At 46.3% G+C, this 16,041-nt stretch overlaps 1 protein-coding gene across 1 annotated transcript in view; it reads right to left on the bottom strand.

Moving 5' to 3' along the window:
* Nucleotides 1-178: 178 nt before the first annotated feature.
* Nucleotides 179-16,041, bottom strand: part of mapkbp1 (mitogen-activated protein kinase binding protein 1) — a 79,215-nt gene continuing 63,352 nt past the window's right edge. Inside the window, exons 17-30 of the mRNA XM_036953814.1 lie at nucleotides 14,366-14,441; nucleotides 14,096-14,207; nucleotides 13,002-13,188; nucleotides 12,453-12,610; nucleotides 11,731-11,786; nucleotides 11,361-11,621; nucleotides 11,023-11,147; nucleotides 9,992-10,176; nucleotides 9,449-9,640; nucleotides 9,037-9,112; nucleotides 6,979-7,955; nucleotides 5,528-6,751; nucleotides 5,125-5,210; nucleotides 179-4,950 (exon numbers count right to left, since the gene is read on the bottom strand). Of these exons, the coding sequence (XP_036809709.1) occupies nucleotides 4,645-4,950; nucleotides 5,125-5,210; nucleotides 5,528-6,751; nucleotides 6,979-7,955; nucleotides 9,037-9,112; nucleotides 9,449-9,640; nucleotides 9,992-10,176; nucleotides 11,023-11,147; nucleotides 11,361-11,621; nucleotides 11,731-11,786; nucleotides 12,453-12,610; nucleotides 13,002-13,188; nucleotides 14,096-14,207; nucleotides 14,366-14,441 (4,021 nt within the window). The 3' untranslated portion in view covers nucleotides 179-4,644. The remainder of the gene's footprint in view (nucleotides 4,951-5,124; nucleotides 5,211-5,527; nucleotides 6,752-6,978; nucleotides 7,956-9,036; nucleotides 9,113-9,448; nucleotides 9,641-9,991; nucleotides 10,177-11,022; nucleotides 11,148-11,360; nucleotides 11,622-11,730; nucleotides 11,787-12,452; nucleotides 12,611-13,001; nucleotides 13,189-14,095; nucleotides 14,208-14,365; nucleotides 14,442-16,041) is intronic.

Genomic DNA, 16,041 nt, shown 5'->3' with positions numbered 1-16,041 from the left:
CCTAGGGTACGTTGAACCATGCAATCCTACTTAGGAATGAGCCAGTCGGTCAACCTCCACACCTCACCACCCTTCATGCATAAATACTGATGCATCCTGGCAGCAGATAGGTGCACCTGTACTACTGTTTCATCAAACACAATCCTATGTATTAATGAAACCTCCAGTCTAGTTAAGGTCACAGTTCTGAATATTATCAGTCAGATGGGGAAATACTGAATAACTAATAAACAGCAGAATATACTTCATTATTATTCTATACCATTACTCATGTCATTTCTAGTCATGTACATACAATGCTTTTATCAAAACTAGAGAGAACAGAGTTCTAGGCATGGCATTTTGAGAGGCTGTAAGACCCTTTGGGTACCTTTCTACCAATAAGTGTAAATTTATAACAAGTCTATCAATAACTCAGGAAATTAAACACTATTGTATGCACAGGTGATTAAAATATTGTTTCAGGGCACTAGTGTATTGAAAAGTATGTAAAACACAGCAAAGAATAATCCTGACCAGAGAAATTGTAGGAGGGAAGTGTTAGGGCTTTCTGTTTTAGTAGCAACTGGGCAGTGATGGAGGTTCAACAGCAGGGGGCAGTGTTGTGCTAGTCTGCAGCCACAATCATCAGAACACAATTATTATTCTGTGAGCCTTTGACACAACAGTTACACCATTACACAGAGACCCAGGTTTAGTTTAGTAGTCTAAGCTATTACAAATACATTACATCCAGGTCGCAATTGTAAATGAGAACTTGTTCTCAACTTGCCTACCTGGTTAAATAAAGGTGAAATAAAATAAAATTAATGTGACCTATGACCATTTTGATAGGAATGAAAGTGCATTGTTATTGGGGTGGAAAAGTGCCAGGGACCAGGATGAAAACACCACAGCCAGACAAGAGCCAATAAATGTTGAGGAAGAGGTGTGGGGAAAAAAATGTTTTCTGCACGGTTTGTATCTGATGCAAGATCTGTTCTGATCTGATCTGATTTGATCTGGGTTCTTTACCTCTGGTAACCCAACCCTAATATGCTGGCCAGACCAGACACGTCGCATGCACGAGCGTTGCAAATGTAGAAATCCATGTTATTCAATTATTGCCCCACACTGCTCGCGCGCATCTGCGTTGCCAAGGGCTAAAATAGAAGTCATTCCTATTTCTGACGCAGATCGCGCTGCAAGTCCTGCCTTTCTCATCTCCTCATTGGTCGATAGAAGCAGGTACCCACGTGCCATCTCCTCATTGGTTATACCCACATGGGTGATTGAAAGACAAACTGTTTTGCTGTTTGTCATGGTAATACTAGGAAAGTTTAGATGCCAATCTCCATAGAAATTCAAAGATGAAAAAGCCTGGAAGGAGGAGAGATGACTAGAAACAATTCGGTTGACTGCTTTATTTATGGATTAACTGTCGGAGTAGAGGACCTTGTGCATTTCAGGTAAAATAACAACTCAATGTTTATTTCCCAGGACAAATTAGCTAGCAACAGCAAGCTAGCTAAATAGGACACATTAGCTAGCATGTGCAAGCTAGCTAGCTAAATTGCCATACATGTTTAATGCTTTTCGACCTGTCCCCAAATTAATGTAATTGGTTCAGTTTGTTTTTGATATTTTAACCTGCGTGTTGTGATCACGTTTGGTGAGGGGGGGACAAAATAAATGTTTGCACGATGGCGCGCTCGCGCGCAGCCGGTTTGGCTTCAGAGATGCGATATCTGTATTCAGTCATCAGAAAATGCTTCTCCTCAGTGTCATTCGTTTCCCACAGCAGTAGCTCCATTTCAGTAGTCGCCTTTTGATTACAATTCAATCTTATTTTGGTATAACCCAACACATTTTAAACTATGAAAAACGCTGGTTTTGAATTAAGGCACACATTTCCTTGAGACATTTTGTATTATTATTTGCACACCTTGAACATCAATTTGGAATACAAAAAATGTACTGGGAATACAATTCACATGTTTTATAAAACCATCCAGCATAGTTAATGAACGAGGAGACTCTCAGTTGATGCTGTATATTTTCAAGTCTTCTGTTTTTGCAATGTTGTTCCCCCACTGGTGACCTACAAAACAAACTACAACTCCATTTGTAACGTGGACCTTTTACAACATAATAAATACAACCACACATCACACACAGACAGGGCCTCTCAAAACACAATGTATCAAATCAAATCACCCACGAAAACATGATTATGTCTGACTAATCTGGCTTTTAAGACTTGGAAGGGTCCTGTGTTCCTCTAGTAGTGTGGAGGCTGCTATGGCCTGGTGTCGGTGGGAAAAAGCCCTGGTAGGGACAGGTACACCAACACAGACATTTCACATTGTAGTGACAACAGTTGTTAGTATTGTTTTAGAGCACTGGGGTCAGGAATGGCATTGAACAGCAACGCCCTCCGATTGTCCAAAAAGTGCAGCTTCTGCTACCCAAAACGACAGCCAGCATCAAGCTCCAACCGCTGGTATAGCACACGCCCCTGCAAGGCAGGTGGCCCGCCAGCCCCCCATATAGCATATGATCACGTCATAAGCCATGAATTATTTTATTTGAATGACAGACAATTAGCTTTAAAACTGAAACACTTTTTCTCAGCCTCATGGAAAATGTGTAGAATAACAGGACATTTGCTCAGGGATTCTTGACACTTGGGACAATCCTTGTCCGGCAGGGAAACTTTAATTTCATAATTAAAAAAATAATATTTTGTTGCATTATTTGAGCTTAAAATGGACTTGTTTTGGGAATATATTATTAATTTCCATGTCGGCTGTATGCCTGGAAATGCCCTTGTCTTCAGCAAAGGAACCCAATTTAAAATTCTAAAAATAGGCAATTATGGATATTAATTGAAAAATGATCTTATGAAGTTTCTTGCAAAAGCCCTCTGACTTTAAAGCCTGTTTATCTCAAAACGGATTCCTTAAAGATGTGTCCGGAGATTGTCAACTCCGTCAGATTTGGCTAAAATCCTAAATGAATCAGGAATGAGCAGGGTCATCGATATCACAAGGACCCCTCATTCATGTCCTCAATACATGTATTGCAACAAGCCCCTTCATAGTCTGTAAAGCTGCGTTTTTATTGGAGATTTTCAAATGAATCATTTCCCATATTTTGTATTGAATGTTTGTGTTGAACTTTTGTTGTTTTGAGCATCGGTTGTCACAACTCCGTCACTGGTTTGTCAACTCCGTCACTGGTTTGTCAACTCCGTCACTGGTTTGTCAACTCCGTCACTGGTTTGTCAACTCCGTCACTGGTTTGTCAACTCCGTCACTGGTTTGTCAACTCCGTCACTGGTTTGTCAACTCCGTCACTGATGGTCCACCCCCTTAACATCGTTTTTGGTGTAAATATTCAGAACAAATATTGTCATCACTGCTCTGTAACATTTGCTTAAACATTTGAAGCATTTGATTTGCTAGACCTAAAAGATGTTTGCTTTCTAAATGTTTTATGTTCTAAATCTAGAAAAACATGTCACAATGCTAAAGAAATTTGTCCTGGAGCATTTAGTAGTGCTAAATATTTGGATTTAATTGATTTATTTAACCTTTATTTAAACTAGGCAAGTCAGTTAAGAACAAATTCTTATTTACAATGACGGTCTACCCCGGCCAAACCCTAACCCGGACGGCGCTGGGCCAATTGTGTGCCGCCCTATGGGACTCCCAATCACGGCCAGTTGTGATACAGCCTGGAATCAAACCAGGGTCTGTAGTGACGCCTCTAGCACTGAGATGCAGTTTGGAAGTTGCTTCTTTCTTTACATGTTGTGGTAGCTGGTACTTTGGTCTATCAAAATATAGATTTCAACTTTTGTTAATATTAAGACAAATATTTGTGGGAAAAAAGTTGAGATTGTCCCATTGTCCCGTCTTTCAAGAATCCCTGAGCTCTAAAACATCAACATTTTCTCTCAGCCTCATGGCAATATGTGTCAAATAGCATGAGATAAGCTATAAAACTGCACATTTTTCTTTCTGTGGGGACACCTTGCAAGAGGGGCCCGCAAAACTACGCTACGCCACTGGCTCCAACGCAGCAACTCTAGGGCATCCGGCATTTCCATAACAACAACTTCATTAAAACAAAGTAGCAGGGCACAATATTTGGCAGCAGGGGTAAACAAAACCAGTGGTCATGAGAGTGCAGGTGTCTGGTAGTTACTGTAGTTAGCACACAATATATTAGAGGGAGGAAGGGTGATGAATGACAGTCTGTAGTGCAGCTCAGCCACACTGGGAATGAATGCTGAGGCATTGATCATCCTGAGGAGTCTCCCTACAGTATCAGTATCTGTGGGCCATTGTGCTGAGTACAACCCTCCCAACCCCTCCTAGGCCTACAGAGATCTGACAGGGATAGAGGGGACCACCCAACCAGAGGGTGCATCCGAAAGAAAGAGAGAGAAGTGCTTAAAAAAAACTTCTAAAAAATATGTACAGGCATCCTTCAGGAATATTTTAATCTGTTCAGTTTAAAAAGGTGTCGAGAAAAAAAATGAAATAAAAAGAAGTACTGTAGTCTGCAGATATCCTTGCACAATGGCTTACGATCCTACATTTGCAAGAGGGTTGGTTGGTTCAGTCTTCAAGGAAGGGTGTGAAAGAAGAGGAGTATTTAGGACAGCTGCTTGTTGTCCAGCCTCTTCTCCACGGCTTGAAGGAGGAGCTCAGAGTACTGCTCCAGCAGAGCCAGAGTCCTCTCCTCCCCTGAGGCTAATCTCCCCGTCCCTGGTTCTACTGGTCCTACGGGCCGGCAGCCCACTGTACACAGGGAGCCTCCTGCTGCAGGTCCTCCAGAGGGGGATGGGGGTGAGCTCTGGGGCAGGGAGCTCAGCTCGGCCCTCACCACCTCAAAGGCCTCAGACAGGACCTGGGCCATCTCATGGTGCTCCTGCCTGGAGTCTACAGGCACACTGTTCACCTGCAAGACACAGACATGACCAACATTACCACAAAAAAGAAGTGTATGGAAATGTTTTTAAAAATGAATGTAAACTTAACATAAAACAGACAGATAGTGGCCAATAAAATAGTAGCCAATGTAAACAAATATTTCTAGTGAACAGGATACTTATTGGGGGAGTGAGTGACTCACCATTCTGTAGAGCTGGGAGGCCTTCCTAAAGGTGTTCTGTAGATCGCTGGCCACCACCCTGCACGACTCCATACTGAGAGAACCGTCTAATAAAAAGCGAGTTATACATGGTCAGGCTGACGCCGCTTAAACTATCCTACTGCAAGTCTCATCATATGTGTCCGGCTAGACCACAAGAAACTAGTCAAGTCAAAAACAGAACAGCAAGACGGACAATAGCAGGGTTATTTCATTGGACAACCCATAGCTAGTATGTCAATACAAGGCTATGTTCTAGCTACTACACAAGGAAGGAAAGGACAGACAGGAGGACCACGGAGGGAACGCTCTTCATGGAAATGGGGAAGTGAGAGAGATGGAGAGAAAAAGAAAGAGGGACATGAGAAAGAGAGCCATGCCTCACCCGTCAGGAGGAAATGATTAAGTGACGGAGGACAGGGTGAAGGTGCAGAGTATATGGGGGTGGAGACTGAGACGGTAGGCCACACGGCACCAGTAGTAAAAAAGTGCTTGGTGTTGGCCAGGGGCATGCCCAGACGCAGAGATGACAGGATGAAGGAGGGAGATCGCTGGAGCAAACCTGCACGGTCCTGGCCGGGACCTCCAGATGACAGCAGGTATACGGGACTGCCCTGTAGAGACACCTCCATCGCGGGACTCTTCTCCTGGGTCAGGCCCTGGCTCTCCTCCATCTTTGGCTGTTCTAGCCTGTTGTCTACCACGGGGGCCTCAGGACGCAGCTCCGTGGTGAGAAACCGCTGCTCTGCCTCAGGACTCCGAGCTGGGCTAGTCTCCACAGGAGCAGCTGGGGAGAGGGACAGTGCAGTGACTAGCTGGACTTTGTTGGTGAGCACTGGATGAGTCTGGCCCTGGTGAGGTAACAAGCTGACTGGAGATCTGGAAAAGAGGTCGTTGTCCCCTTTGACAGTCTTGGAGGAGGCGGCGGTCTTGGAGGTACTGTTGGGAGTGAAGGCCGCCAGGGAGGGCTTGTCTGGGAGGGGCTTGGAGATGTCCAGGTTGAGCTGGGGCCGGGTGCTGCACATCAGCTTAGCCTGCAGACTCTTGGTGGTTGGGCTGGGGTTGGAGTTGCTTGGAGAGCTAGTGATGAGGGTGGGGATAACTGCAGCCTGGGGCATGGCTAAACCCAACGCCAGAGGGGAGGAGGAGGATAAGGTGGAAGAGACAACGGCCACGGGGGTAGACGGTTTAGTACTAAGACTCTGGGAGCTCTGGGAGGAGCAGCTCCGGCTCTTGGTGGGAGCGTTTGACGTGTCAGAGCTGGACCCCCTGCGTGACTCTGTAGACTCAGACTCTTCCTCGGCCACGTTTAGGCTGTCTCCCATGGACATGGAGCGGGACATCTTGGCCATGGAGCTGGTGGTGGGGCTCATGTAGGAGCAGCGGGATTTGATGCTCCTGGGCGTGGGGGCAGTGCCGTGACTGCTACTGGTGATGTCCCGGGGTTGTGGGGAGGTGGGGCTGCAGAGGGGGGGCACGCTGGGCAGGGTGCGGCGTGGGGTTGTGGGGAGGGTCACTGGACGCTCGTTGGCCTGGGATTGATGAGACTGGGAGTGATGGGGCTGAGGGGCTACCTCCTTGGAGGGCCGAGACAGGCTCAGAGGCATTTCTACAGACAGAGAAGATAAATGATTAGCCTATGCAGGCCAGGGCAGTGTTAACAACATTTCTGTCTCTTATTAGACATTCAAGGAAGAGCTTGACCTTTTACACCATGCCTAGAATATAAAATTAGGACCTTTTTAAATCATAACATTTTCCTGCAAAACATCATACATGATCATAACATCAATACACTAGCTGGACATGATCACAATCACGTGCGTAGTGTCTCACCCTCAGTGTGCAGGTTCTGGACTGACTGGGACTTCCTCATGCCTGTAGAGGTGAGGTGTGATGCTGCAGCCTTGGCCACAGGGCTGACTATCCTACGGGAGTCCACTGCAGGGTTAAAAAGCTTCTTCCTCAGAGGAGAGGCCCGGAGATTCAGACCCTTCTCCGTAGTGTCCACTACTTCTAGTCTCGCGGTAGTGCCCTTCTGAGATTCTTCTGAGCCCTTCCTCCGGCTGTGGCTCTGGCCCTGGTTGTGGCTCTGGCCCTGGTTGTGGCTCTGGCCCTGGCTATAGCTCTGGCCCTGGCTATAGCTCTGGCCCTGGTCGTGGCTCTGGCTGTGGCCTTGGCTGTGGAGTTGGCTCTGGCCCTGGCTGTGGCTCTGGTTGTGGCTCTGGTCCTGGTTGTGGCCTTGGCTCTGACCCCGGTTGTGGCTCTGTCCCTGGCTGTGGCCCTGGCCCTGGCTCTGGTTGTGGCTCTGGCTGTGGCTTTGGTCCTGGCTGTGTTCTTGGCTCTGGTCCTGGCTGTGGCTCTGGCTGTGGCCCTGGCTCTGGTCCTGGCTGTGGCTCTGGCTGTGGCTCTGGCCCTGGCTGTGTTCTTGGCTCTGGTCCTGGCTGTGGCTCTGGCTGTGGCCCTGGCTCTGGTTCTGGCTGTGGCTCTGGCCCTGGCTGTGGTCGTGGCTCTGGTCCTGGCCCTGGTTGTGGCCTTGGCTCTGGTCCTGGTCCTGGTTGTGGCCTTGGCTCTGGTCCTGGTTGTGGCCTTGGCTCTGGTCCTGGCTGTGGCTCTGGCCCTGGCTGTGGCTCTGGTCCTGGCTGTGGTCTTGGCTCTGGCTCTGACCCTGGTTGTGGCTCTGGCCCTGGTTGTGGCTCTGGCCCTGGTTGTGCTCCATGAGGGGCCTCACCTCAGAGACCAGGGGCCTCACCACACCGCTGGCTACCTTCCCCTCAACACCGCTCTTCGAGGGGAATGGAAAGGCCGTCCTGCTAGAAAGGAAAAACAGTGATCCGTTCAGATAGGACTGTTTGTCAACACACTCAGTCATTTAAAAGGATAGCTCACTTTTGTGATAGATGAGTGTGGGTTAACAGAATGTTCTTTGGTTAACTAACTGATACACTAAATGGCCAAACTTAAAATAGAGCACACAGCCATGCAATCTTTATTTACAAACATTGGCAGTAGAATGGCCCGTACTGAAGAGCTCAGTGACTTTCAACGTGACACCGTCGTAGGATGCCACCTTCCCAGCAAGTCAGTTCGTCAAATTTCTGCCCTGCTAGAGCTGCCCCAGTAGAGCTGCCCCAGTAAGTGCTGTTATTGTGAAGTGGAAACGTCTAGGAGCAACAACAGCTCAGCCGCGAAATGGTAGGCCACACACGCTCAAGAACAGGACCGCCGAGTGCTGAAGCGCGTACAAATCGTCTGTCCTCAGTTGCAACACTCACTACAGAGTTCCAAACTGCCTCTGGAAGCACAAGAACTGTTTGTCGGGAGTTTGGAGGATGCCAGGAGAACGCTACCTACCGCAATGCATAGTGCCTACTGTAAAGTTTGGTGGAGGAGGTATAATTGTCTGGGGCTGTTGTTCATGGTTTGGGCTAGGCCCCTTAGTTCCAGCTACAGCATACAATGACATTCTAGACGATTCTGTGCAACAGTTTGGGGAAGGCCCTTTCCTGATTCAGCTTGACAATACCCCTGTGCACAAAGCGATGTCTATACAGAAATGGTTTGTTGACATCAGTGTGGAAGAACTTGACTGGCCTGCACAGAGCCCTGACCTCAACCCCATCGAACACCTTTGGGATGAATTCCAACGCTGACTGCGAGCCAGGCCTAATCACCCAACATCAGTGCCCGACCTCACTAATGCTCATGGCTGAATGGAAGCAAGTCCCCACAGCAACGTTCCAACATCTAGTGGAAAGCCTTCCCAGAATCGTGGTGGCTGTTATACCAGGAAAGGGGGGACCAACTCCATATTAATGCCGATGATTTCGGAATTAGAAGTTCGATGAGCAGATGTCCACATACCTTTGGCCATGTAGTGTAAGTATGGCATACCTTCCAGGAGAGCATTGGGACAGGAACTTGGAGGAGATGCTGACACTGTCCGGGGTGACAACTCTGGTCGGGCTCACTGACAATCAAAGAGGAGAAATACAATGAATACATCTGAAATATTTTTACTATCAACTTGTGTGTGTCTCTATATGTGTATACTATTGTGTCTAATGTACTCCTGGCTGCACAATTAATTTGTGTGGACAATACAGTTTGAATTGAATATTCCATGTGCCAGTTGAAAGGGAAGCTTTCTTGAATCTCTCAATAATATCTATTTTCTCCTGAAGTGTGCACTCGTTCACTACCTCCCACAAATCTAAAAGCACTGAATCGGTGGAGGCATGGGCTAGTGGGAGTTTCCACCAAATGTCTTATACCAGTCAAGGAAAGACATAGATGCTGTTCTTACCTGAGTTTTTAAGCTCAGCCAGGTTGCCAAAGTGCTGTTTGAGGAAGGCCTCCTGGTCAGGGGTCTTAGGTACTACTGTTGTCCCCTTGGCCTCTCCCCTCCCTACGCCCCCCTCCTCTTCCTCCTCCAGTTCCTCCATGTCCAATTCAGAGGAGTTCCCATCCACACTGAGAGGCTCTGTGGGCTCAGAGTCTGACACAGAGAAAATTGATTTGAAGAACTTTATTTTTCCTGTTAGAACTGTAGTCATACGACACAGAAAACACACAGATATCCAAAACTGTTTGAATTGTGATTGGTGAAAAATAATTGTTTGCTGTACTTATCCAGGAAATGCAGATGAGCTTTGTGATTTACATGAATTCACTGAAAGCCCACACTAACACGGTTATATTATTGCACTTTTCACAAAGTCTACTTTCGGCCAGCTAATAGCCTAACAAACTGATCAAGCAACATTATGGACTAAACATCAAAAACGGTTGCTGCGGGAATATTTTAGGTCACATTAAGATCCTATGCCTCTGTGTGCATGTGTCTCACTCTCTCCAGGAGGCTGCTGCTGGCTGTCTGGGCTGGACCGTCTGCTGCTGGAGTAGTCCACAGAGCAGGCGCTGTCTGGGCTGTGTTTGTCATGGTGGCCCTGGCTCCACTGGCTGTGGTTCTGGCACCCCTTCACACTCCTGCTGGTCTCAGGCCCGGGCAGTAGCTCTTTCACTAGGTACTCACTATAGAGGAAACACAGATAGTGGATATATGGGTTGGGATTAGGTGGTATGTATACTGTATACATAGACTACGGTATCTGATATGTAGGGAGCTGGTATTCATAAAGTATCTCAGATTAGGTGTGCTAATCTAGGATAAAGTCTCCCTGGTCTTTTGTCATCGAAAAGGCAAAACTGACCCTAGATTAGAACTATCCTGATCCTGCAGGTGAAGAAGACAGAAGTGGAGGTCCTGGGCTGGTGTGGTTACACGTGGTCTGCGTTTATGAGGCCAGTTGACGTACTGCCAAATTCTCTAAAATGACGTTGGAGGCGGCTTATTGTAGAGAAATTAACATTAAATTCTCTGGTAACAGCTCTGGTGGACATTCCTGCAGTCAGCATGTCAATTGCACACTCCCTCAAAACTTGAGACATCTGTGGCATTGGGTTGTGTGACAAAACTGCACATTTTAGTGTGGTCTTTAATTGTCCCCAGCACAAGGTGCACCTGTGTAATGATCATGCTGTTTAATCAGCTTCTTGATATGCCACACCTGTCAGATGGTTGGAATATCTTGGCAAAGGAGAAATGCTCGCTAACAGGGATGTAAAACAAATTTTGTGCATATTAAACAACATTTCTGTGATCTTTTATTTCAGCTCATGAAACATGGGACCAACACTTTACATATTGCGTTCATATTTTTGTTCAGTGTAATTTGGAATGCTTTATGAATACAACCCCATGAGTTTTTTAAGGTCAGAGGCACTTGGTCAGTGAAAACTAAAGGCCCAAACTATGCAGTCATTTCTTGGCCATATACAGTGAGGAGAAAATGAGATACACTAATGGCGAGAGTTTACCTGCCAGCTAAGCTGACCCTGTCCTCACAGCCCTCGGGGTAGAGCACTGAGCCTGTCTCTGGGGTCTGTGGAGAGAACATGATGTAGTGGGGTCGCTGCTGGGACCTCTGCTCAGACTCATCCCCCTGCAAGTAGCAAACAGAGACATATTAGTATGAGTTCTGATGGTGTTAACAATAAACTATACTTTATTCTACCTATAAGTGTTCCTATGGGCCCTGGTCAAAAGTAGTGCAGGGATTAGGGTACTATTTGGGACGAAGACAAAGAAGCCTTTTTGAAGTCCACTTCACTTCCACGAGTGGTTGGATATTTCCCTCTCTCTGTGATCCACTCACCCATGCAGTAAGGGGTTGCAGGCTGATGGTGCTGCCCAGTTCATCCTCCCTGAATGGGTCTCTGAAAGCATCAGGCTGGGTCTTGGTCTTGTTGGGGGAGGAGGGGGGCATGGCGAAGGAATCCAGCTGTCTGAGGTCCAACATGGACTTGACCATCAGCTCCATGCTGACCATGCCTCTGGACCAGCGGCGCCGCGGACGGGGACCCCTTTCCTCACAGTGATGATTGCCCTGGGAGGAACGCCTGCCAAAAGAGCTCTCCTAGAGGGAGGGAGGGAGGGATAAGGGTTCAGTTAACAGTTTATAAGGGGAATATTCACTGACTGTGTTAGGGGGAAAATATTCACTGACAGTTACAAGAAATACTAACCCTTTTCAGTTCTCTGCCGTGAGAGTTAAGAGAGTTGTGCTTTTCGTCTGAGGTGTCTGGAAAGCAAACACAAAACCAACCGATATTTCAGGATGTGTGCTGCCATCAACATTGCCACGAAAAAACACATTCTTAATACTGTAGATATACACTCTGTATACCACTCAGTATACATTGAGTTGCACCACACCGCCTTTTGCTCTCAAAACAGCCTCAATTCGTTGGGGCATAGACGCTGGCTCATGTTGACACCAATGCTTCCCACAGTTGTGTCAAGTTGGCTGGATGTCCTTTGGGTGGTGGACCATTCTTGATACACACGGGCAACTGTTGAGCGTGAAAAACCCAACAGCGTTGCAGATCTTGACACAAACCCGTGCGCCTGGCACCTACTACCATGCCCCGTTCAAAGGCACTTAAACATTTTGTCCCATTCACCCTCTGAATGGCACACATGCACAATCCATGTCTCAATTGTGTCAAGGCTTAAAAATCCTCCTTTAACCTGTCTCCTCCCCTCCATCTACATTGATTGAAGTGGGTTTAACAAGTGACATCAATAATGGATCATAGTTTTCAACTGGATTCACCTGGTCAGTTTGTCAGAACTTTGTTCTTAATTGACTTGCCAAGTTAAATAAAGGTTCAATTAAAACAAATTCAATAATGTTTTGTATACTCAGTGTATTGTTTGTGTACAAATGTATTTCTGAGATACCAACCTGTCTCTTCCTCTGCACTGCAGCCTGACACCATGTAAGGAGAGATCATCTCTTCCTCCTCCTCCTCCTCCTCTATCCCCTCCTCCTCCTCCACCTCTTTGTCGCTGTCAGAGGACATGGTGACTATGGGAGGGGTTCTGTGCACCTCTCTCCTGGTGCTGCACAGAACAGACAGGGAACATAGCAAATCATACTACTAGGAGACAATGGTCAAATGTCTCTGATAATGCAACATGCTACGAAAGGAACACTGGTCATTCACTAGCAACGTTCATAGCGACAAGCCTGTCTTACAAATAATACAGAACACAGGATTAACAGTTGCTTGTCACTCCAATTGTCTTCAGAATGTGTCTCTCATCCAGTGTTGTAAACGCCATGTTTGCTTTCTAAGGGTATTAGCTAGCACAAAACATGTTATCCAATTAACTAGGTACTCCAAGGAGGCCCTTTGCTTCACTTTGGAGCTAACAAGAATAACAAAACAGGAATAAGAAATGTAAATCAAGGTACTTGTTCTACAATGATGTGTTCCAATAGGGTAGCTACCTGAGATTGCAAGGTTTGTGAGGTGGTGTCTTCTGAACTGGCTTGCCACTCTGTTTGAGGTCTGACAGACGCTGTCTCATACTGATGGTGAGCTCCGGGGCCAGACGCCACACAAAGATGCAGCTGTCACCAGACACAGTTATCATGTGCTTGCAGTCATTAGTGAACTTCATTCCAGTCACAACCTCTGTGAAAAAGAGAAAAGACAAAACAAATGACAAGGATGAAATCATCTGGGCACTTTCAGTTATGGAAAGAAGTAGAAGGTGTTCAACCAACGTCAGTAGAGGTACAACCTAAAAATGTGTAGACATCGTTGACAGGAAAAGCCGCAGCGCTCGCTCACCGTTAAAAATGTGTCGTTTTATTAGACAAGTTTAAAAGACTTTATCGGCCTTCAAAGGCCTTCTTCAGAAGAATCACAAAGGGAATGGACAAGTTTATATAAGGCATGGGGAAGACAATTAGGACATTTTGACAGATAAATGATCTGTGGAATTCACAGTATGAAACAAGTGTCTCAGATTAGGTTTGCTAATCTAGGATAAAGTCTCTCTGGTCTTTTATAATCTAAAAGGCTAAACTGATCCTAGATCAGAACTATACTGAATAAAAATATAAACGCAACATTCAACGATTTTACTGATATAAGGAAATCAGTCATTTGAAATAAATGAATTAGGCCCTAATCTATGGATTTCACATGACTGGGAGCCAGGCCCAATCCTCTGGCAACAGCTCTGGTGAACATTCCTGTAGTCAGCATGCCAATTGCACACTCCCTCAAAACTTGAGACATCTGTGGCATTGGGTTGTGTGACAAAACTGCACATTTTAGAGTGGTCTTTTATTGTCCCCAGCACAAGGTGCAGCTGTGTAATGATCATGTTGTTTAATCAGCTTCTTGATATGCCACACCTGTCAGGTGGATGGATTATCTTGGTAAAGGAGAAATGCTCACTAACAGGGATGTAAACAAATTTGCGAGGGAGAGAGAAGAGGAGTTCCAGCTGGTTTCTCCTTCTGAACACACTACAGGTTGTCATTCAGCCATTTTGCTGTTTTTTTTTTCTAAATAAATGGGCTATTTTTACCAGAGTGTCCGAACATGGTGGCCACACACTCTCCAGAGTAGAAGTCAAAGATGCTGATGTTCTTGTCTGAGCAGCTGGTGGCCACATACAGTCCTGAGGGGTCGGTCTGAACCTTGGGAGAGGAGAAGAAGGATTTAAACACCACTTGTAGCGCACATTATTATAAACCAGCAATAAACACCACTTGTAGCGCACATTATTATAAACCAGCAATCTGTGTTGTCAAATGAGTCTTCACAGTGACACCACATTACATGAAAACATGCAAACCTTGATAACAGTGCCATCCTCTCCTTGGGAGCCCTTGTACAGTTTCTTCTGTTTGCCGTTACTGATGTTGAAGATTCTGTGGGCGGGGAACTAAGAGTTAGACAAAAGGACAGGTCTAGAGGCTTTACACCTCCACACACAGAAGTGCAGGTGTGTCTGTTTCGATCTCAACGTGAAAACACACCAGCAGCTCAGTACTCCAGGAGTAAATCACAAAGACAGTTTCTGCTGTTGAAGCACCAGTGGGTTAATCAATCCTCAGTTTTATCCACTGTCAGCACGTCTCCACACAAGGACAACGGAGGACGATAAGTCGATAGCCCAAAAGTCAGACACTTCTACCCATTTACATCCTGCCTCAGCAGTTAAGGTTATGACCCCACGACTTTCAGATCAAGGGACTGAGTCATCTGACCCAGGGAGTTCAAGGAAACACGTGACTGTGTTCTGTTCATGAGTCAGTGAACTCTGTGCCACATAGTGTGCTAACAGCACAGCAGCTCAGCTGGTAAGCATGTCTCTCCCCAGCTGACCACATGGGGTCACTAACAGTCTAACTGGTGTATTTCCACAAAGTGCAGGAAGGAAAGACCAGCAGCCACCAGCTGGCAGACAACTACCCACAAGGCCCAGCCAGGGCCCAGCCAACCTTGGGAGGAGTTGGCAGAGTGTGGGCTGAGGGCAGCCAGTCAACCATTGGTTCTCACTTTTAGGCACTGCTGCTTAGTTACATAAGGAACAAACCAGAGCCTGTTAAACAAAAGCCCTTTAACTCTACAACCTACATTTATCATTAAAGTGCCGTGAGATGTCCTAGTTTTCATAGCAGCATGAGGTGTGTTTACAGTTGACTTAAAGTATCTCCAGCTGAGGGAAAGCCCTTTTTGGACTGTTGTACTACTCTCCCACATTCCTCCAATTTACACCAACTGATAAATAAAGCTGTACACTATAACCCGAGGGTGGTTGTTAACATAATTTGAAGGTGATTGTTTGAATTTTCTCCATTATGGTTGATTTTATGGTTGACTTTCATAGCATGTTGTTACTGTTGTTGACACAAAGTGGAGTATGTGAGTGAAAGATGGAAACACTTGTGTAGGCAGGCAGACCGAGGCACGAGTAGGATAAACTCAGGTCAGGCACATGGACAGCAGCATGTCTGTAGCTGCAGATAGCTAAAGACAGAACGAGCCGGGGGCAAGGCCCTCAATCTCATCCGTCCTGTGTCGACAACACCTGAGTTAAGGGATAATCCACCTGCTAGGGAGGGATGACTGCACAGTCTGGCAGATTACTGAGGGAGAGAGGTCACACGTACTCACGAAGACACACACGTGCACAGACACTAATATATACAAGCACACATGCGTACACATGGATGCACGCACACACACACACCAACACTGACATACAAACATACATACACAGAAACACAAATCCATACGGTTAGATTCTGGGTTAAACTTGGAACATTGTTATACTGAGCAGTATAGTATCTGAGAGGTGAAAGAGACTGGTTTTTACATCAGAAGTGAATGGTTATCTGTAGGATCCAGATGGGTGGATGTTGGGTGGACAGGAGGAAGTCACAGGCTTGCTATAGGGGATATGGATGGACGTCTGTGGATTAGGCAAATAAGAGGTTGAGGTCAGGTCAGATCCCCTTAAGGGAG

The sequence above is a fragment of the Oncorhynchus mykiss genome, chromosome 19 (genome assembly GCF_013265735.2).
Source record: "Oncorhynchus mykiss isolate Arlee chromosome 19, USDA_OmykA_1.1, whole genome shotgun sequence".
Classification (NCBI taxonomy): domain Eukaryota; kingdom Metazoa; phylum Chordata; class Actinopteri; order Salmoniformes; family Salmonidae; genus Oncorhynchus; species Oncorhynchus mykiss.
The sequence above is the reverse complement of the archived record's forward strand: the minus strand, read 5'-3'. Positions and strand labels throughout refer to the sequence as shown.